This window comes from Amblyraja radiata, chromosome 6 (assembly GCF_010909765.2).
Source record: "Amblyraja radiata isolate CabotCenter1 chromosome 6, sAmbRad1.1.pri, whole genome shotgun sequence".
NCBI lineage: Eukaryota > Metazoa > Chordata > Chondrichthyes > Rajiformes > Rajidae > Amblyraja > Amblyraja radiata.
The window spans coordinates 3065748-3086893 of NC_045961.1; the positions used below are offsets into that span (position 1 = coordinate 3065748).

Sequence of the window (21146 nt, forward strand, 5' to 3'; positions counted from 1 at the left end):
GGATTGGGTCATTCGGCCCATCAACTCTACTCTGCCGTTCAATCATGGCTGATCTATCTCACCTAATCATATTCTCCTGCCTTCTTCCCATAAACCCCGACACCCGTACTAATCAAGAATCAGTCAATCTCTGCCTTATAATTATCCATTGAAGGCCCCTATGGACGGCTGCGGCAATGAATTCCACAGATTCACCACCCTCCGACTGAAGAAATTCCTCCTCATCTCCTTCCTAAAGATGGGATGGGACATATTGACCAGCATGGATGAGCTGGGCTGAAGGGCTGTTTCCGTGCTGTGTGACTCCACGCCTCTCTGACCCCTCCTCTCCCTCTCTGCCAGACTCCACTGTGAAGCTGTCCTTGTTTGTGTCCAACGATGGAAAGCGGGTTCTCCTGCTCGCTCAGGTAGGAGCGGCGTTCCTTTGGGAGAGCCTGGAGGAGCAGGATCTGCCGTCGGTCCCCGGAGCCCGGCTGGGTGGACGGTGGGCGGAGGTGCTGCCTGATGGCCAGGCCAGTCTTCCCCAGGGTGAAGACATGGAGAGTGCTGTCCATGCCGTCTTTGTCGCCGATGAGGTGAGTCCTGGATCACTGCTCTTATGGGTTATGGGGAGAAGGCAGGAGAATGGGGTTGAGAGGGAAAGATGGACTTGCCATAATTGAATGGCGGAGTAGACGTAATGGGCCGAGTGAACTAATTGTGCTGCTATCACATAAACTGATATATTTGTGTGCAGGTGCTGGGCGACTGCTGCCTGGCCTGTTTTGCCTTCATCTCTGGGGAAGCTCTGGTGCTGACCACTGTGAGGCTGCATTGGTTTGAACAGGTGGAACGCTGCATCAGGTACGGTGTTTGCTCGCTGTAGTGAACGTGTGTTGGTGAACACGAGTGTGTAAATGTATTACTAATATGCTGTTCACTGGCCCTTTGCCCACTGTAGTGTATGTGTGTTGGTGAACACGTGTGTGTGTGTACCAGTGACCATATACTGTGACATGTCAGGATGTCTGCTTGCTGATACATCCATGATGGTGTGGGTGAGTGAACTATATAACCCGGCCCTTCGGCCCAACCCATTCTTGCTGAGCTGGTTGCCTAACCAAACCAGTCCAGTGTGCCTAATTTTGCCCATGTTGTTCTAAACCTTTCCTATCCATGTACCTGTCCAAATATTGTTTAACTATTATTGTACCCGCCTCCACTAGTGCCTCTAGTGGTGAACAATAGGTACAATAACATTCGGAGCCTCGGAGGCTTGGCCGCAGGCCCAGTGGACGACATCGTCAGGAGCCCGCAGGTCACAGGTTGGTGACCTGTTTTTCCGGAGCTCCTGCAACAACAGCTTCGTCCGCTGGGCTGGAGGGCGGCAGCTTCGGCAGCTTCGACCGCCCCGGGTCGCGGAGTTTGAACCGGCCCGCTCGCGGAGCTCGGATTCAGCCGCGGGACTTACTTACCATCACCCGGCGGGGTCACAACATCGGAAGCCTGGATCGCCTCAACGCAGAGGGAGAACATGGAGGGAAGAGACAAGGACTTTTGCCTTCCATCACAGTGAGGAGGTGCCTGGTGGACGGACACACTGTGGTGGATGTTAAATTTGTGTTTATTGTGTGTTTTTGTTATTTTATTCTATGTATGACTGCAGGCACGAAATTTCGTTCAGACCATAAGATACTTATGCTTATACTTATAGGGTGGCACGCTGGCGCCACGGTAGAGTTGCTGCCGTAAGCGCTAGAGAACCGGGTTCCATCCTGACCACGGGTGCTGTCTACACGGAGTTTGCACATTCTCCCCGTGGGTTTTCTCCGGGTACTCCAATTTGCTCTCACATTGAAAAGACATGCAGTTGTATAGGTTAATTGGCTTCTGTAAAAGGGTTTGGGATCGAACAAGTGTACATGTGATGGATTGTCAGCATAGACTCGATGGGCCGATGGGCCTGTTCCATTCTGTATCTCTAAACCTAAAATTAAAAACTAAAAATCCTGGCAGCTCGTTCCGTACACCCACCACCCTCTGAGCTTGTTACATTTTGGCATGTTATTGAGGCATTTGATAAAGTCCCTCATGACAGGCTGATCCAGAAGAGTTACATGCATGGGATTAACAGTGACTTGGTCATATGGATTCTGAACTGGCTTACTGATAGAAGACAGGATTGTGGTGGAAGGATAATATTCAGGCTTGAGGTCTGTGACCAGTGGAGTTCCGCAGGGATCTGTACTGGGTCCTCTGCTGTTTGTGATTATATATAAACATAGATGGGTTGCATAGTAAGTGTGCAGATGACACTAAGATTGCTGGGGTCGCAGGCTGAGGAAGGCTGTCAACATATACAGCAGGATATAGATCAGCTACAGAAATGGGTGGAGAAATTGCAGATGGAGTTTAATCCGAGCTAGTGTAAGGTGTTGCACTTTGAGAGGTCGAATATAAGGGGAAAATAGGAAAGTAATGATTAGACTCTTAACAGCATTGATGTGCAGAGGAATCTTGGGGTCCTCATCCATAACTCTCTGAAAATGGCTGTGCAAGTAAATAGTGGTAATGAAGGCATGTGGTATGCTTGCTTTAATAAGTCAAGCCATTGAGCAGGATACAGCTTTATAGATCTTTGGTTAGGCTGTATTTGGAATATTACGTGTAGTTCTGGTCACCCCATTACAGAAACAACTAGACTAAGTGGGACCCGTTGGGTCCTAGCATCACATGGTCACCAACGCTGATCACCAACGCAATATTCCACCTCTCCACCAATTCCAATACTGCTCGCCAGTGGGGCAGGGGGGGGCTGTCTGTTGCGCTAGTAGGGGTGTTGCGGGCCGAAGGTACTGGTTTCCAGAGGGCTAGTATAGACATTGTGGGCCGTATGGGTGCTTGGGCAGGCATTCAACTGTTGCAACGATTTTAAAAGCCAAGCCAAGGCAAACAATTGGGCTGCAGCCACCAGACAACCAATATTCATTTTGTGAACACAAACTTGTTAAAAAAAAAAAGGCGAGGCAAACAATTGGGCTGCAGACACCCGACAACCAAAATTCACTTTGTGAACACAAACTTGTTAAAAAAAAAAGGCTAGGCAAACAATTGGGCTGCAGACACCCGACAACCAAAATTCATTTGTGAACACAAACTTTTTAAAAGGGCTGCAGCCACTTTACAGCCGCATCGAGGGGACTTACCTTGGAATAGACGTGCCTGCAGTGTTATTGGCAGCTCAGAGAGCCGTGAGCCGTGACCCTCTCGCGTCCTGGGTCTGGCAGAGACTGTGAGGCACGACACTTCCTGGTTTTATAGTCCCTCCCCCTGCCGCCAGCGGGGGCAGCAGAGAGAATGGGGAATTTTGTAAAAACATTAATATCTCTCTCATTTTTAATCGACGGAAAAAATCCTCCGCACTCATATGGCGGAGGGGGGCTCGGAGCGAGGTGGCCAAAAATGACGGCCGTAGGTGGCGGCTTTCTCTCGGAAATCGCAGCACAGTTGGCCAAAAGCGGTCAAGATCAGAGATTTAGTAATATAGATATGGAGATTTTGGAGAGGGTGCAGAGGAGGTTTACTAGAATGATAGATAGACACAAAAAGCTGGAGTAACTCAGCGGGACAGGCAGCATCTCTGGAGAGAAGGAATAGGTGACATTTCTGGTCGAGACCCTTCTTCAGACTGGTGTCTGGATTAGAGGGTATTAACTACAAGAAGGGGTTGGACAGACTAATGGGCCTGTCCCATTGTACGAGCTAACTCAAGAGCTCTCCCGAGTGAAAAAAAAATCAACTCATGGAAGCACGTAGAATGTACGTAGCGGGTACATCGGAGCTCGGGACGTCTCTTTGCGGCTCGTAACGCTAATGGCAGGTACTCGGGAAACACGGTAAGCTCCGGAAGACTCGTGAAGATTTTTCAAAATGGTGAAAAATGTCCACGAGAGCCCCGAGTACCTACGAGCGGCTATTACTGTAATTCTCAGAGTTCGAATCAGGGGAAACTCGGGAGAACTCTTGAATTAGCTCCTACAGTGGGACAGCCCCATTAGATTGCTTTCTCTGGTACGCCGGAGGCTGAGGGGAGATCTGATAGACGTATATAAAATTCTGAGGCATAGATAGGGTAGACAGTCAGACCCTTTTTCCCAGGGTGGGAAAATCAAGTTCTAGAGTGCACAAATTTAAGGTGAGAGGGGCAAAGTTTAAAGGAGATGCGTGGGGTACATTTTTTACACAGAAGGCGGTGGGAGCCTGCTACATGGTGCCAGGGATGGTGGTGGAAGCAGATACGATAGTGGTGTTTAAGAAACTTTTGGATAGGCACATGGATATGCAGGGAATGGAGAGATATTGATATGTGCAGGCAGATAAGAGTTGGTCTTGGCATCATGTTGGCACAGACATGTGGGCCGAACAACCTGTTCCTGTGCTGTACTGTTGCACGTTCTACGTGTGTAAGTGCGTGTTCACAATTGTGTGTGTGTGTGCCCCTGGGTCACGCCTGCCTCCTTCCTTCCAGGGCGGCCCCGTTGCGGGTGCAGTGGGCGACACAGACGCAGCTTCTGGGGGAGCTGGTCCCCGCCTGCCAACCGGTGAAGTCACGAGGGGCACTGCTGGCAGCGTTCACCACCGACGGCTCACTCCTTGCCCTGGCTATCAATCAGATCAACCCCAAGGTACCCTCTCCATGCCCACGCTCCTGCTCAACAGCACTCTGTATGTATGTGTCTGTGAGTCTGAGTGTGTGCATGGTTGTGTGTGTGTGTGTGTATGATTGTGTGTGAGTGAGTGCATAAGTGTGTGTGTGCGTATGAGTGGGTGTTTGTGCGTGTATGAGTGTGTGCATGCGTGTCTGCATGCCTGTATGTGTGTGTGTATGAGTGTGTGTGTGTACACGAGTGTGTGTGTGTGTGTGTGTATGTGTGTCCGAGTGTATGTGTGTGTGCGTGCGTGTCTGCACGCCTGTGTGTGTGAGTGTGAGTACACAGCCCCGGAGCTGGTGTCGGGGTTACCGCTGCCCACTGCCTGTCGTCTCTCCTGTTCACAGGCCACCCAGGTGCTGTTTGTGAAGCCAATGAGTTGTGTGACTGTGTCGACCAGTCTGCAGGGATGTGGCAGCACCGCCCGCCCTGTGCCAGCCTCGTCTGCCAGGTAGGTGAGGGATGGGACCACTGGCACTGCCCACAACTCTCCAGTGGATGTAGTGTATCTAGACTTTCGGAAAGCCTTTGATAAGGTCCCGCACGGGAGACTGGTGACTAAAATTAGAGCGCATGGTATTGGGGGTAGGGTATTGACATGGATAGAAAATTGGTTGGCAGACAGAAGAGTAGGAGTGAACGGGTCCTTTTCAGAATGGCAGGCAGTGGCGAGTCGAGCGCTGCAAGGCTCGGTGTTGGAGCCGCAACTGTTTACCATATATATTAATGATTTGTAAGAAGGAATTAGGAGCAACACTAGCAAGTTTGCGGATGACACAAAGCTGGGTGTCAGTGTGAACTGTGAAGAGGATATTAGGAGGTTGCAGGGTGACCTGGACAGGTTGAGTGAGTGGGCAGATGTGTGGCAGATGCAGTATAATATAGATCAATGTGAGGTTATCCACTTTGGCGGCAAAAACAAGGGGGCAGATTATTATCTCAATGGGGTTAGGTTAGGTAAGGGGGAGGTGCAGCGAGACCTGGGTGTCCTTGTACACCGGTCACTGAAAGTTGGCTTACAGGTACAGCAGGCAGTGAAGAAAGCTAATGGAATGTTGGCCTTCATAACAAGAAGATTTCAGTATAGGAGTAAAGAGGTTCTTCTGCAATTGTAAAAGTGCTCTGGTGAGACCACATCTGGAGTATTGTGTACAGTTTTGGTCTCCTAATTTGAGGAAGGACATCCTTGTGATTGAAGCAGTGCAGCGTAGGTTCACGAGATTGATCCCTGGGATGGCGGGACTGTCATATGAGGAAAGATTGAAAAGACTAGGCTTGTAATCACTGGAGTTTAGAAGGATGAGGGGAATCTTATAGAAACATATAAAATTATAAATGGACTGGACTGGACATATAAAATTATAAATGGCAGGAAAAATGTTCCCAATGTTGGGCGAGTCCAGAACCAGGGGGCCACAGTCTTAGAATAAAGGGGAGGTCATTTAAGACTGAGGTGAGAAAAAACTTTTTAACCCAGAGAGTTGTGAATTTATGGAATTCTTTGCCACAGAGGGCAGTGGAGGCCAAGTCACTGGATGGATTTAAGAGAGAGTTAGATAGAGCTCTAGGGAATAGTAGAGTCAAGGTATATGGGGAGAAGGCAGGCACAGGTTATTGATAGGGGACGATCAGCCATGATCACAATGAATGGCGGTGCTGGCTCGAAGGGCCGAATGGCCTCCTCCTGCACCTAGTTTCTATGTAATCTATGTAATTCTATGTACCCTGCCCAATGTGGGTGAGCCTGGTGCATCAGGTAGGTGAGGGATGGGACCATTGGCACTGCCCACACCTCACCCTGTGCCCTGCCCAGTGCAGGAGAGTGTGGTGTACCAAGTAGGTGAGGAGTGGGACCACTGCCAGTGTGTCCTTGCCCAGTGTGGGTGAGAGTGTACCAGGTATGTGAGGGGTGGGCACACTGGCACTGCCACACCTCACCCTGTGCCCTGCCCAGTGTGGGCGCAGTGAGACTGGGCTCAATGAAGGAGGTGCTGAGGTAGGGATGGAGCAGACTGCTCTCCCAGCGCTCCTGAATCAGCCTCAGCACCACCTCACCCCACACCACCAGCACCACAGCATGCCTGTGGCTGTAACACCGCCAGGGTGTCGCTGTAATGTGAGGGGAGGCCAGGAGGATGTGGACCGCTGACATGTGGAATAGGTGGGAGGGGGAATATGGTCAGAGAGTTGTACAGCACTGGAGCAGCCACTTCGGCCCGCAATGTCCGTGCCTAACACAATTGCCATTAAACTGATCTCCTCTGTCTGCATGTGATCCATATCCCTCCGTTCCTTGCATATCCATGTGCCTGTATAAAAGCCTCTTAAACACCACTATCATATCTGCCTTCACTACCACCCCTGGCAGCATGTTCCAAGCTCCCACCTCCCTCTGTGTAAAACAAACTTGCCCTGAACATCTCCTTTAAACTTTGCCTCTTTCACCTTAAACCTGCGCTCTCTAGTCTTTGACATTTCCACCCTGGGAAAAGGTTCTGGCTATCTACTCTATCTTTAGGCTTTAGAGATACAAGGTGGAAACAGACCTATGGCCCACCGAGTCCGTGCCAGCTAGCAATCACCCTGTATACTAGCACTAAGCTACACACTCGGGGAAATTTACAATTTACAGAAGCTAGTTAACCTCCAAATCCACACGTCTTTGGAGTGTGGGAGGAAACTGGAGTCCCTGGAGAAAACCCACGCTGTTAAAGGGAGGACATACAAACTCAATACAGACATCACCCATCACCCAGGATCAAATTCAGCTCTCTAGCGCTGTAAGGCAGCAGCTCCACTGTTGTGCCACCCTGCTGCCGTAATGTTATGGGCTAAAAGGCTAATGTAGAAAATCATAGAGGAATAGATGGGAGAGACACACAGAGTCTCATGCCCAGAGTAGGGGAATTGACAACCACAGGACATGGGTTTAAGGTGGGGGGGGGGGGGGGCGCAGGCAGTTGGGACTAGTGTAAATGGGACATGTTGGTCGACGCGGGCAAGTTGGGCAGAAGGGCCTGTTTCCCCACTGTATAACCCTATGACTCCTAGGCTCCATGGCTCTATGACTCTGACTATGGCTATGGCTCTATGACTCTTATGAGCCTATGACTATGGCTATGACACTGAGACTCTATGACTATGGCTATGACACTATGACTCTAGGGCTATGACTCTACTAGACTAAGTGGGACCCGTTGGGTCCCATTCTCACATGGGAGGCCTGGTCCCCCAATGCAATATACCACCTCCACCAATTCCAATATTCCACCACTCACGCATAGCCCCCAACTACGCAGGCGCGGCTCACGGGTTCCCCTCTCCTCGCCTCAGACCCCCCCCCCACTCGCCCCTTGCCCTTCCCCTTCACGGCTTGTGGACCTCTGGACTCAAGCTCGACTTCCGGACTCAAGCGTGACTTCCGGACTCAAGCGCGACTTCCAGACTCAAGCGCGACTTCCGGACTAAAGCGCGTATAGATGTCCGGAGATAGTATAGATGACTCTATGACACTATGGCTATGGCTCTATGACTATGACTCTATAACTCTGGCTATGACTCTATGGCTCCATGAGTGATGCTGATGTCTCTGTGCTGGCTCCACCTGCAGGTCCTACTGGGTGGCTGGGGTGAGCTGGACCCCAGACGGCCTCTTCCTGGCGTGCATGCTGAAACGCGGAGCCTTGCTGATGCTGTCCCGTCTCGGCGAGCTGGTGACGCTCACCACCTCTGGCTGCTCCGTGGAGTTTGGTCCAGCGGAATTCATCCCTCTCCATCCACTGATCATGTACAGGTATGTATGTAGCTGGGTCCCCATCACACGCTGACCGCTCGTTCCATCTCTGAGAGGAGCCTGTCGTAGGCAGGGGAGGGGGGAGATCTGTTCATGGTGTGATCAAGACACATGTTACCAGAATGATCCCAGGAATGAGTGGGTTAACATATGAGGAGCGTTTGAAAACACTGGGCATCTACTCACTAAAGTTTACAAGGATGAGGGGGCACCTCATTGAAACTTACTGAATAGTGAAAGGCCTGGATAGAGTGGATTTGATTAGTACGGGTGTAAGGGGAGAAGCCAGGAGAATGGGGTTAGGAGAGAGAGATAGATCAGCCATGTTTGAATGGCGGAGTAGACTTGATGGGTCGAATGGCCTAACTCTGCTCCAAATCCACTCTATCCAGGCCTTTCACTATTCATTAAGTTTCAATGAGGTCCTCCCTCATCCTTCTACACTGCAGGGAGTAGAGGCCAGTGCCGTGATGGAGGAGAGTGCAGAGGGAGCTGTACCCCGGGACGGAGCTTGCATTTGTTAATATTGCTGCTGTTTTTGCAGGCAGCCTCTGGATACGGACCGTACACAGTCTGCTGGCTCGCCCGCCTCGGAGAGTGACCCCCTGAGACAGCGCTTCTCTGTGGCAGCCCACCCCTACCTCCCCTGCCTCATCGTGTCTGATGGTTACATGTTTACAGTGCTGCGGTTTGCAGAGCACGTTTCCGCCTCTTCTCTTCTCAAGTCCTTGCTGCTGGAGGTGACGCAGGGCCTCGAGGATGTTTACAACCTGCTGCTGAGCCAGGTACAGACGGGGCACACCGCGGGCACACCGCGGGCACCCCGCACGAGCAATGCGCACACCCCGTACAGAGGTGGCACGCTGCGGTAATGCCACAGTGATGCGACCCGCTGGAGCAATGCATCCACCTGGGCTGACTCCACATCAGCATGTACGCATGTACTTTACTTTAGAGAAACAGGCCCTTCAGCCCACCCAGTCCGCGCCGACCAGTGATCTCCGCATTATCCTGCACACACTAGGGACAATTTTACATTTACACCAACCCAATTAACCTACAAACCTGTAAGTCTTTGGAGTGTTTGAGGAAACCAAAGATCTTGGAGAAAACCTACGCGGTCACGGGGAGAACGTACAAACTCCGTGCAGACAGCGCCTGTAGTCAGGATCGAATCTGAAACTCCAGCGCTATAAGGCAGCAACTCTACCGCTGTGCCTCCCAGTGCTAGCAAACCTATGAAACAGGATGCTGTGTCCAGCCCAGGATGGCAGAACCAATGGAACAGCGGGTAGGGCCAATACCTCACAGCGCCGCAGACCCCGTTTCAATCCTGACCTCAGGTGCTGTCTGTGCAGAGTTTGCACGTTCTCCCTGTGAACGTGTGGGTTTGTCGGCTAATTGGCCCTCTGTTAATTGCCGCTAGTGTGTGAAAAGTGGATGAGAAAGTGGGATAAGATGGAACCAATGTGAACCGATGATGGGTGCTCAGCACGGACCCAGTGGGCCGAAGGGCCTGTTTCCACGCTGCATCTCTAAACTAAACTAAACTTAACTAAGATCGGGATCCTATCAATGCCTGGTTTGATGGTGGAGTGGACGATGGGCCGAATGACCTAAGTCTGCTCCTATAACTTATGAACAAATTCATCGAGGTAAAACGTCACCTATCCATTTTCTCCAGAGATGCTGCCTGACCCACTGAGTTACTCCAGCACTCTGTGAAACATCACCTATCCATGTTCTCCACAGATGCTGCCTGACCCGCTGAGTTACTCCAGCACTCTGTGAAACGTCACCTATCCATGTTCTCCAGAGATGCTGCCTGACCCGCTGAGTTACTCCAGCACTCTGTGAAACGTCACCTATCCATGTTCTCCACAGATGCTGCCTGTCCCGCTGAGTTACTCCAGCACTCTGTGTTTTGCTCCAGATTCCAGCATCTGTAGTTCCATGTGCCTACTTGTGGGTGTTCTTGCCCTGCTACGCATGAGGTGTGTGACCTCCCACTGCTCGGGGTTACACTGCATCAGTCGTTTCACTGCATGACTTACCAGAGCGTCTGTAACCAGGCTCCCATCTGCACTACCCGAACGGCTGGTGTTTGAGCTGCACGTAGGGGCTGCGGTGACCTAGGCTGTTCTGTTTGCAGGGGGCCGATCTGAAGTGCCGACTAACACCCATGGCATCCCTGAGGAGAAGCGTGCTGCAGGGCTGGGGACCGCAGCCGGAGCCGGCCGCCTGTCCACCCCCTCCCTTCCTAAAGGACCACAGGACAGAGGGCGATGAGGTACAGAGGAGGTGAAGCTGGCATCTGCTCCAGCGCCTGGTGTTATATCTACATGGTTAACATTGCTGCATGGAGTGTGAGCTGTTACTCTCCACTGGGCACAGTGGATGTGGACAGGATGGTTCCACTAGTGGGAGAGGCTAGCAAAGATCCCATAGCGGAGCAAGATAGACCACTCCTTCTAAATGCAATGGGCTGACGTGTAGTACGCAACGGAGCGGAACATGGGCCTTTTTTTCATCCATTTCAGTAACCCGACCTGACTCGCAGTGTAATCAACGTTGCAGGGGAACAGTTTGTGTTAATAAATTATAATTCTGAAAATGAGGGAAAGATTTTTACTAAAGAATTTTTACGAGGATGTTTCCGTAACCGGCTTCCGTCTCCGCACTAGTGATCTCCGCTATGGGATCTTTGGTGCGGAGACGGAAGCCGGTTACGGAAATGGGGCCGAAAATTACCCATGAATCTGCCCATGACCGTACTGCGTCTTTTTCGTCGAGTGATCTATCTTGCTTGCTATAGGATCTTTGGTGTCTAGGACCAGAGGCCACAGTCTCAGAATAAAAGGACGTTCCTTTAGAAAGGAGATGAGGAGGAATTTTGTTAGTCAGCTGGTGGTGAATCTGTTGGATTCATTGCCAGAGACGGCTTTGGAGGCCGAGTCAATGGATATTTTTAAGATGGAGATAGACAGATTCTTGATAAATATGGGTGTCAACGGTTATGATCCATTGAGGGAGTTAGATGTGGCCCTTGTGGCTAAAGGGATCAGGGGGTATGGAGAGAAGGCAGGTACAGGATACTGAGTTGGATGATCAGCCATGATCATATTGAATGGCGGTGCAGGCTCGAAGGGCCGAATGGCCTACTCCTGCACCGATTTTCTATGTTTCTATGATCCCAGTAGAACTCCACTGGTCACAGACCTCCATCCTGAATATTGTCTATCAGTAAGCCATTTTTATGAATACAATGACCAAGTCACTTTTAATGTTGAAGTCACCATGTATCTGAATCTTCTTCAATAAAATCTCTGCTCAGTCCAACTAAACGATCTCCCAGTTGCTAATCACTTCAACTCCCCCTCCCATTCCCATACTGACATTTCTGTCCTACTATATGTCTCCTCCACTGTCAAAGAGTAAGGCCCAATGCAAATTTGAGGAACAGCACCTCAAATTACAAGTACTTGTGCTATAATACCAGGATAAGTGCTCAACCAAGAAAATAAAGCCCAAAGCCAATCTAAATTGATGATACCAACTTATGCTAAGGACAGTAACTAACTCCAAATGCAAGTTAACAAGCACATTAAAAAAAACCTGATGGTGTAGATGTAAATATATCATTGAGGTTATCAAGTGGGCACCTCCCTTCACTGGTGTTTCGTTGAGTTATGCCCACAACACCTCGGGAAGACTCAACAGTTGGTTCTGGCTTCCTTAAACTACCCCCAATAGCTGCTCTCACCACCTATGCTACCAGTATCCATGGGCGGAAATCCCGGGGTGGGGGGTACCCGTCCCCCCATGCTTTGAGATGTGAGGGACAATCCCCCCCTGTGTTTTGTAATCCGGACTTTATCAGCCGCTTTCTAAGGGCTGAATCGGCCCGTTCACGGGGCCTTTCAGCTCCCTGCACGGCTTAAAATCAAACTGTTGCATCGAGGCGATCGAGGCTCCCGATGTTGAAGCCCCCGCCGGCCGATGAAAAGCCCCGCCAACGGGCTGATTCAAGCCCCATGATTCGGGGCGGACGAAGCTGTTGTTGCTGGAGTTCGGAGTCCGTCACCAACCAGGTCAGCTCCGGATGTTACCGTCCACAGGGCCCACGGCCGATGCCTCGCGTGTGTGCGTGCGTGCGCGTGGCCCGCCAAGAAATTGTGTCCCCCCCCCGTGTTTTGATAGCGATTTCCGTGCCTGCCAGTATGTACAAAATAAAGGAAAGTGCTGATTAATTCAATCTAACAAATGCTAAACACTCATATCCTATCTTCAACATCGAACCCATCATTAAACTCATAACGTCACAAATATCAACCGTGCATAAAACCGGGATACACTTACACTATTTCTTCTCCACCAAATCCACCAACTGCCTTGCTGTGCTGACTCTGCCTGCGAAGCTCCTCTGCTCACGGACATCCAGCCAGGATATTTTCCTTCCATCACAAGCCTTTGTGATCATTTAGCCAGTTCAGAATCCATATGACCAATTCTCTGTTGATTTTGAAGTCACCAAGTAACAAATCCATGCATCTTAATTGTCTTCAATAAAATCTCTGCTCAGTCGGCCTAAACCTACACGATCTCCCGGTTGCTAAACACTTTAATTTCCCCTCCCATTCCCTTACTGTCCTTAGACACCAAATGCTAGAGTAACTCAGCGGGACAGGCAGCATCTCTGGACAGAAGGAATGGGTGGACGTTTCGGGTCGAGACCCTTCTTCAGACGGATGTCAGGGGAGTGGGCGATACAGAGATAAAATGTAGTTGGAGACAGTAAGACTGGTCGGAGAGCTGGGTTGGGGGAGGGGATAGAGAGAGAGAGGGGAAGCATGGGCTACTGACTTCATTAACTTCATGACTAATTTCCATCCTGCATTCAAATTCACTTGGACCATCTCCGACATCTCCCTACCGTTTCTAGATCCCACCGTCTCCATCACAGGAGACAGACTATCGACTGACATCTATTATAAACTCTCTGAGTCCCATAGCATCTGGACTACACTTTTTCCCACCCTGCTTCCTGTAAAGATTCTATCTCCTACTCCCAATTCCTCCGTCTACGCCACATCTGTGCCCAAGATGAGGTGTTCCATACCAGGTCGTTGGAGATGTCCTCATTCTTTGGGGAACGGGGGTTCCCCTCGTCCATTATAGATGAGGCGCTCACTTGGGTCTCCTCAATATCCAGCAGTTCTGCTCTTGCTCCCCCTCCCCCCATTCGAAACAAGGACAGAGTCCCCCTTGTCCTCGCCTTCCACCTCATCAGCCGTCACTGACAGCATATAATCCTCCGACGTTTTTGCCACCTCCAACGATTTCCCACTACTAACCACATCTTCCCATCTCCACCCCTTTCCACTTTCAGCATAGACCGTTCCCTCCGCAACTCCCTGGTCAAATCCTCCATTCCCACACTAACCACCCCCTCCCCAGGCAACCGCATGGGATGCATCACCTGTTCCTATACCTCCCCCCTCGACTCCATCCAAGGACCCCAACAGTATTTTCGGGTGAGGCAGAGGTTCACTTGCACCTCCTCCAACCTCATCTACTGCATCCGCTGTTCCAGGTGTCAACTCCTGTATATCAGCGCGACAAAGCGCAGGCTCGGCGATCGTTTCGCTGATCACCTCCGCTCAGTCCGCCTAGATCTAACTGATCTCCCGGTTGCTCAACACTTTAACTCCCCCTCCCATTCCCACACTGACCTTTCTGTCCAGGGCCTCCTCCATTGTCAGGGTGAGGCCCAGCGCAAATTGGAGGAACAGCACCTCATATTTCGCTTGGGCAGCTTACACCAGTGGTATGAATATTGACTTCTCTAACTTCAAGTAGCCCTTGCTTTGTCACTTTCTCCAACCCCCCCCCCCCCTTCCCAGTTCTCCCACCAGTCTTACTGCCTCTGCCTACATCTGACATCAGTGTGAAGAAGGGTCTTGACTTGAAACATCATCCATTCCTTCTCTCCAGAGATGCTATCTGTCCCACTGTTACTGCAGCATTTTGCGTCTACCTTCGATTGAAACTAGCATCTGCAGTTCTTTCCACCCACACTGACCTGGGCCTCCTCCACTGTCTGAGTGAGGCCCAACACAAATTGGAGGAGTAACATCTCATGTTTTGCTTGGACAGCTTGTAACCCAGCGGCATGAACATTGATTTCTCTCTCTCCATTCCTCCCCCCCCCCTAGTTCCCCGACCAGTCTGACTGTCTGCCAAATTAAATTGTATCTTTGTATGCTTCGTTGTCTGCTTCTAGCTAACAATCTGTTCTACATTTTCCTTGAGCTGCGTCCCATTTGATGTATTGTTTTCACACCTTACCCTTCCATATCTCTGTGTCTCCCTCTCCCCCGACTCTCAGTCTGAAGAAGGGTCTCAACCCGAAACCATTTGCTCACCCATTCCTTCTATCCAGAAATGCTGCCTGTCCTGCTGAGTTACTCCAGCATTTTGTGTCTATCTTAATGTTATTAAATGCCTTACTAAAATCCATGTAGACAACATCACTTTCGTCATCTCCTCAAATATTCGATCAAGTTTGGAAGACACGACCTGCCATGTACAAAGCCATGTTGACTCGGAGGTAGACACAATATGCTGGAGAAACTCAGCGGGTGAGGCGGCATCTATGGAGAGAAGGAATAGGCGACGTTTCGGGTCGAGATTAACTACGTTCTCTTCCAAATGGGAGTAAATCCTTGCCCAAAGAATGTGTTCCAATAGCTTTCTTTACACCGATCGATGTGAGGCTCACTGGCCTGTAACTCCATAGATTATCCCTAATTCCGATCTTACACAAAGGAACAACTTTGGCTATTCTTCTGTCCTCCACAATCTTGCCTGTGGCTGGAGAGGATACAAAGATCTGGTCAAGGCCCCACAATCTCCTCTTGTGCCTTTCAATAACCTGCGATAGATCCCATCAGAAAGCTCCTTATACTTTCTGAGTTTGCGTCTGGCCTCACTCTGGCAATGCAGAAGGCCCAGGATGGGAAGGTCAGTGTGGGATTGGGAAGGGGAGATAAAATGGTGCATTGCTTACACTTCACGCTGGCCCTCTGTGCCTGCACACTTGTCTCTGCTTCTAAAGATGTTAAAGAATCACAGAGTTCAAGAGCTCCGAATGTCAATGTCAGAGTTCAAGAGCCTCGTGAGATGAATGTTTTGTGTTGTCTGGAGATGAACGAGCAGTTGAGCTACAGGGAGAGGTTGGGCAGGCTAGGACTTTATTCTGTTCTGCGCAGGAGGATGAGGGAGGGGTGATCTTATAGAGGTGTTTAAAATCATGAGGGGAATAGATAAGGTGAATACAGAGAGTCTTTAACTCAGGAATCAAGAACCAGAGGACATGGGTTTAAGATGAGGGGGGAAAGATTAAATGGGAACCTGAGTGGCAACTTATCACACAGAGGGTGGTGGGTGTATGGAGCGAGCTGCCAGAGGAGGTGGTTGAGGCAGGTACTATAACAACATTTAAAAGATGCTTGGACAGGTACATGGACAGGAGAGGTTTGGTGGGGTATGTGGCAGGCGTGGGCAAATGGGGCTATCTTGATGGGGCATGTTGGTGGGCATGGAGAAGTTGGGCCGAAGGGCCTATTTCCATGCTGCATGACTCTCAGGTTAGGTCAGGCCTGGCCTCGGTCCCCTGATGCCGCTGTGTAATTGGCTTTGCAGGCGGATGAAGGTGGCGACTCTGAGGAAGATGCGTGGTGCCGTGCCGACTGCCCGGGGGATGGCGGTGCCGTGGACCAGTGCCGGCTGGAATTCGCCAGCATGTTCGACACCTTGCATGGCCGGCAGGGAGGACAGGCAGAGCAGCTGGAGGCCAGGTTTGGGCAGCTGCAGAGGGGCGTGCTGCTGGCTTGGAGCGTGGCAGTGTCGGCAAGGGAGGTAGAGGGCAGGGATCTGCTGCTGCACTACACTGTTCGTGCCCTGCTGCAGTTTGCCCGCCTGCTGCCCTTTGCCCCGGCCAGTTTGCCCGGCTCGCTAGCCAGCACGCAGGCCAAGCTGGTGGACAAGGCGCTGAGGACAAGCCCCGGCATCTACCGCACGGTGCAGCTGCTGCGCTACTGCCTGACGGTGCTGCACTGGGACTCGGGCCGCAGGCATGCACTGGCGCATGCGCTGTGCCTGTGCGCTGGCGTGGTGAAGTTGCTGTTGGCCAGGAGGCTGGGGGCAGCACCAGTCTCGCAGTCGCTCTTCAGCTCTCTCCAGGTGCTCCAGCTCTCCTCTGCACATCTGAACACGGTGTACACTCTGCCAGCCGCCCTCCACCCTCACCTCCCTGGGAACGCCAGCCTCACCTCGCTCCCAGAGCCTGCATCACAAGCAGCCGGGGACAAGCGCTCACTCCATGAGCTGCCCTCTCACACCCTGCGCCCTCCACACGCACCATCACACAGGTAAGAACAGGGCCGGTGATCAGCACACGCAGGACCAGCACTCACTGGCACACACCCTTCACGCACTGTGCAAGGGTGTTGTGACAAACACTGAGCTTTGGGTTCAGGTTTATTATTGAGTACCGAGCAGTTTGTGTTCAGTTGTGTCACCCTGCTGTAGGAAGGATGCCATCATGTTGAAAAGAGTGCAGAGAAGATTTACGCGGATGTTGGCAGGACTCGAGGGCCCGAGCTATAGGGAGAGGTTGGGCAGGCTAGGGCTTTATTCCTTGGAGCGCAGGAGGATGAAGGGTGATCTTGTTGAGGTGTATAAGTTCATGAGGGTGAATGCACGGTACCCGGACGCGGCGCTGACAGACAAGAGGCCGAAGCAAAGAAGCCGAAGCCAAAGAACCGAATAGAAACGAGGCCGAAACGCCAATGAACCGAAAGAGTCCGAAGACGAAACGCCTACTAACCGAAATGATGGGACGCCTAAATGAAAACTAACCGAAAGGGCGGGACGCCTAAACGCCTACGAACCGAAAGGCTGCGTTACCTAAAAGCAAACTTACCGATGGCCTCTCAGTCGAAACGCCACCTACCCGAAAGGCGGCGTCGCCTACAGGCCAAAGGACCGACTGCCACTCAACAGAAAAGTCCAATAACAGACTTGACGTTGCCGTGGGGCGGGACATGTCAGCGATTGGTCCAGACCCCCGCGTCCCTCACATCACTGTGAAGGCATGAACATTGTCCCAAACCTCCGCTCCACCCGAACCGCAGCCTGCGGAGGGTGGCCGTGGGAGAGTGGGGGCTGTCCCGAGGGATGCACACCTTCGGCAGCTTTCAACTTGGTGCTTGGGTTCAGATTGCCCAGTCACCTATGGCTTGTGTGGGAAAATGAACCCCACGCTCCCGTCTCCCCTCTTCTCTCTCTCCCCCTCTCTCTCTCTCTCTCTCTCCCTTCTCTCTCCTCTCCCTCCCCTCCCTCCCCTCCTCTCTCTCCCCTCTTCTCTCTCTCCTCCTCTCCCCTCTTTTCTCTCTCCCTTCACTCGCCCACCTCTCTCTCCCTCCTCTCTCTCCCCCTCCCCCCCCCCCGCTCTCTCTCCCTCCTCTCTCTCTCCCCCTTCTCTCTCCCCCCCCGCTCTCTCTCCCTCCTCTCTCTCCCCCTTCCCCCCCCCCCCCCCGCTCTCTCTCCCTTCTCTCTCTCCCCCTTCTCTCTCTCCTCCGTGTCCACCCGCGGGAGCGTCCCACAGTCACTGACCGCGATTCATCGCCATCGGACCCCAACCTCCACACCAGGGTGATCCCCCCCCCCCTCCGACCCCTGGTCTTTGACACCCACGGTCGCTGTTTATTTATTACCGTCTCGGTGTTTGCGGAACGTACCCAAGCTCCCACGCACAAAACAGGCAGCATCTCTGGAGAGAAGGAATGGGTGACGTTTCGTGCCGAGACCATTCTTCAGAGTGCGTCTGAAGGGTCTCGACCCGAAACGCCACCCATTCCTTCTCTCCAGAGATGCTGCCTCTTCAGCTGAGTTACTCCAGCTTTTTGTGTCTATCTTTGGTGTGACAGTTGTGTCATTTCATCGGCTTCGTGTATTGCGCGCCCAGGAGAGAAGCTGGACATGCCGCTCGCATCTATTCAAACAAGTGCGCTCAAATTGAAATCCCACATCTTTGCGAGGGAGGGATGAAAGAGATGTAATCACCGGCTAAAACAAAGGCCGCTAGGACAGGGAAATAATGCCACCAGTTAATTAACCATGTTCCCGAATGTAAGAACGATTTATACATGTAATACATGATATACACCAGTTAATTAACCATGTATAGGCCTGTAGTGGACGCCGCCTTTCGGGTAAGTTGCGTTTCGACAGAGCGGCCATTCGGTAAGTTTGCTTTTAGGCGACGCAGCTTTTCGGTTCGTTGGCGTTTAGGCGTCCCGCCCTTTCGGTTAGTTCGCATTTTGGCGTCCCATTATTTCGGTTAGTAGGCGTTTCGTCTTCGGACTCTTTCGGTTCATTGGCGTTTCGGCCTCGTTTCTATTCGGTTCTTTGGTTTCGGCTTCTTTGCTTCGGCTTCTTGTCTGTCGGCGCGACGTCCGCACACGGAATGCACAGGGTCTTTTACCCAGGGTAGAGGAATGAAGATCTAGAGGGGAAAGATTTAATCGAAACTTGAGGGGCAACTTTTTCACAAGAGGGTGGTGGGTGTATGAAACGACCTGTCAGTTGAGGTAGGTGTTACAACAGAATTTAAAAGGCATTTGGACAGGTACGTGGGTAGGAACGGTTTAGAAGGATATGGACCAAATGCAGGCAGGTGGGACTAGTATAGATGGGGCATCTGGGTCTATGTGGGTAGGTTACGCTGCAGTACTGTATGATTCTATGACTATACACAACTACAATGGGTAGAGCAAAGGGGAAGATACAGAGTGCAGATTATAATTCTCAGCATTGCAGTTACTGCGTTCCATAGACAAAGACCTTCATTTGTCAACTTGGTCAATCAAAGGTCCTGTTTGTCTGCTTACTCTAAGATGGTGGTGTGACACAGTCTTGAATCACTGCTGTCCTGATGATTTAGGGAAAGGTTTGGTGGTGGAGTTTGGACTGGAAATTGAGGGGGAGGGGTTTGGAGATGGACGGGACACAGGACTGGGGGACAGGTTTAGTGATTGACTGGGACGGGGCAAGAGTTTGGTGAGGGATTGGGAGACAGGGCTAGTGGCAGCGTTTGGTGATGGACTGGGGGAAGGATTTGGTGACGACTGGGGGAAGGGGTTGGCGAGGGACTGGGGGAAGGGGTTGGTGAGGGACTGGGGGAAGGGGTTGATGAGGGAATGGGGGAAGGGGTTGGTGAGGGACTGGGGGAAGGGGTTGGCGAGAGCCTGGGGGAAGGGGTTGGTGAGGGGGGTTTGGGGGCAACGTTGGATAGGGATTGTTGTGTGATGTTGTGTTGTCTCTGGTTGGTGCAGGCTGGTGTCGATGTGGCGACTGTTGTACCAACATGTGGTGCGGCACCATTCCCATCTGCGGACACTGCCGACACAATGGAGCAGAGGCAGCTCCAGGAGGAAGCTGGCACGGGAGGTGGCTCTGCTGACGTCAGTCCTTGCCCAGACTCAGGCAGCTCTGCAGCAGATGGGGGAGAGACTGGGCCCTCAGCAGCAGCTCACATCCCTCAAGGGTAAGGCAGTTATAGAGCAGCAGAGCCAGGAGACAACCTGTAAATACACGCTGGAAGCAGGCAGCAGGTCCGGCAACACTGCAGAGAGGAAGGGAAGGAATGCTTGGGCTAAACGCCTGTCCCCTGGCTAGTCTATCGCCAGTTACAGCATCTGCCCAAACATAGAAGATGGACCAGTCCAGTAGCAATGTGTGATGTTTCAGGTCAAGACCCTTCAGACATCTTGAAACATCTTGACCCGAAATGTTACCCATTCCTTCGATCCAAAGATGCTGCCTGTCTCACTGAGTTATTCCGGCATTTTGTACCTTCTGCATCCAGCATCTGCAGTTCCTTCCTACACATGGGACAGAACAGTACAGGAACACGCCTTTCGGCCCACAATGTCCGTGCCGAACATGATACCAAGTCAAACCTATCTGCTTTGTCTGCACATGATCCATATCCCTCCATTCCCTGCATATCCATGTGCCTATCTAAAGCTTCTTAAACACCACGATCATATCTGCCCACCCAGGTAGCGCGTCCCAGGCACTCGCCATCCTCTATGTAAAAATAGAGTCATACTGATACAGTGTGGAAACGGGCCCTTCGGCCCAACTCACACCGGCCAACAATGTCCCAGCTACACTTGTCTAACTGTTTCTTAAATGATGGGATAGTCCCAGCCTCAACTACCTCCTCTGGCAGCTCGTTCCATACACCCACCACCCTTTGTGTGAAAAAATTACCCCTCGGATTCCTATTAAATCTTTTTCCCTTCACCTTGAACCTATGTCCTCTGCTCCTCGATTTTCCTACTCTGGGCAAAAGACTATGCATCTACCTGATCTATTCCTCTCATGATTTTGTATACCTCTATAAGATCTCCCCTCATCCTCTTGCGTTCCATGGAATTGAGACCCAGCCTACTCAACCTCTCCCTATAGCTCACACCCTCTAGTCCTGGCAACATCCTTGTAAATCTTTCCTGAACCCTTTCAAGCTTGACAATATATTTTTTATAACATGGTGCCCAGAACTGAGCATAATATTCTAAATGTGGTTTCACCAA

At 51.4% G+C, this 21146-nt stretch overlaps 1 protein-coding gene across 1 annotated transcript in view; it reads left to right on the forward strand.

Annotated features, from left to right (window-relative positions):
* The window catches only part of LOC116974676 (ciliogenesis and planar polarity effector 1-like), a 105963-nt gene that overhangs the window by 27377 nt on the left and 57440 nt on the right, over positions 1–21146 (forward strand). The window contains exons 7-15 of the mRNA XM_033023393.1: positions 343–575; positions 737–843; positions 4508–4664; positions 5036–5139; positions 8299–8481; positions 9026–9266; positions 10634–10771; positions 16186–16913; positions 19881–20092. Coding sequence (XP_032879284.1) covers positions 343–575; positions 737–843; positions 4508–4664; positions 5036–5139; positions 8299–8481; positions 9026–9266; positions 10634–10771; positions 16186–16913; positions 19881–20092 — 2103 coding nt within the window. The remainder of the gene's footprint in view (positions 1–342; positions 576–736; positions 844–4507; positions 4665–5035; positions 5140–8298; positions 8482–9025; positions 9267–10633; positions 10772–16185; positions 16914–19880; positions 20093–21146) is intronic.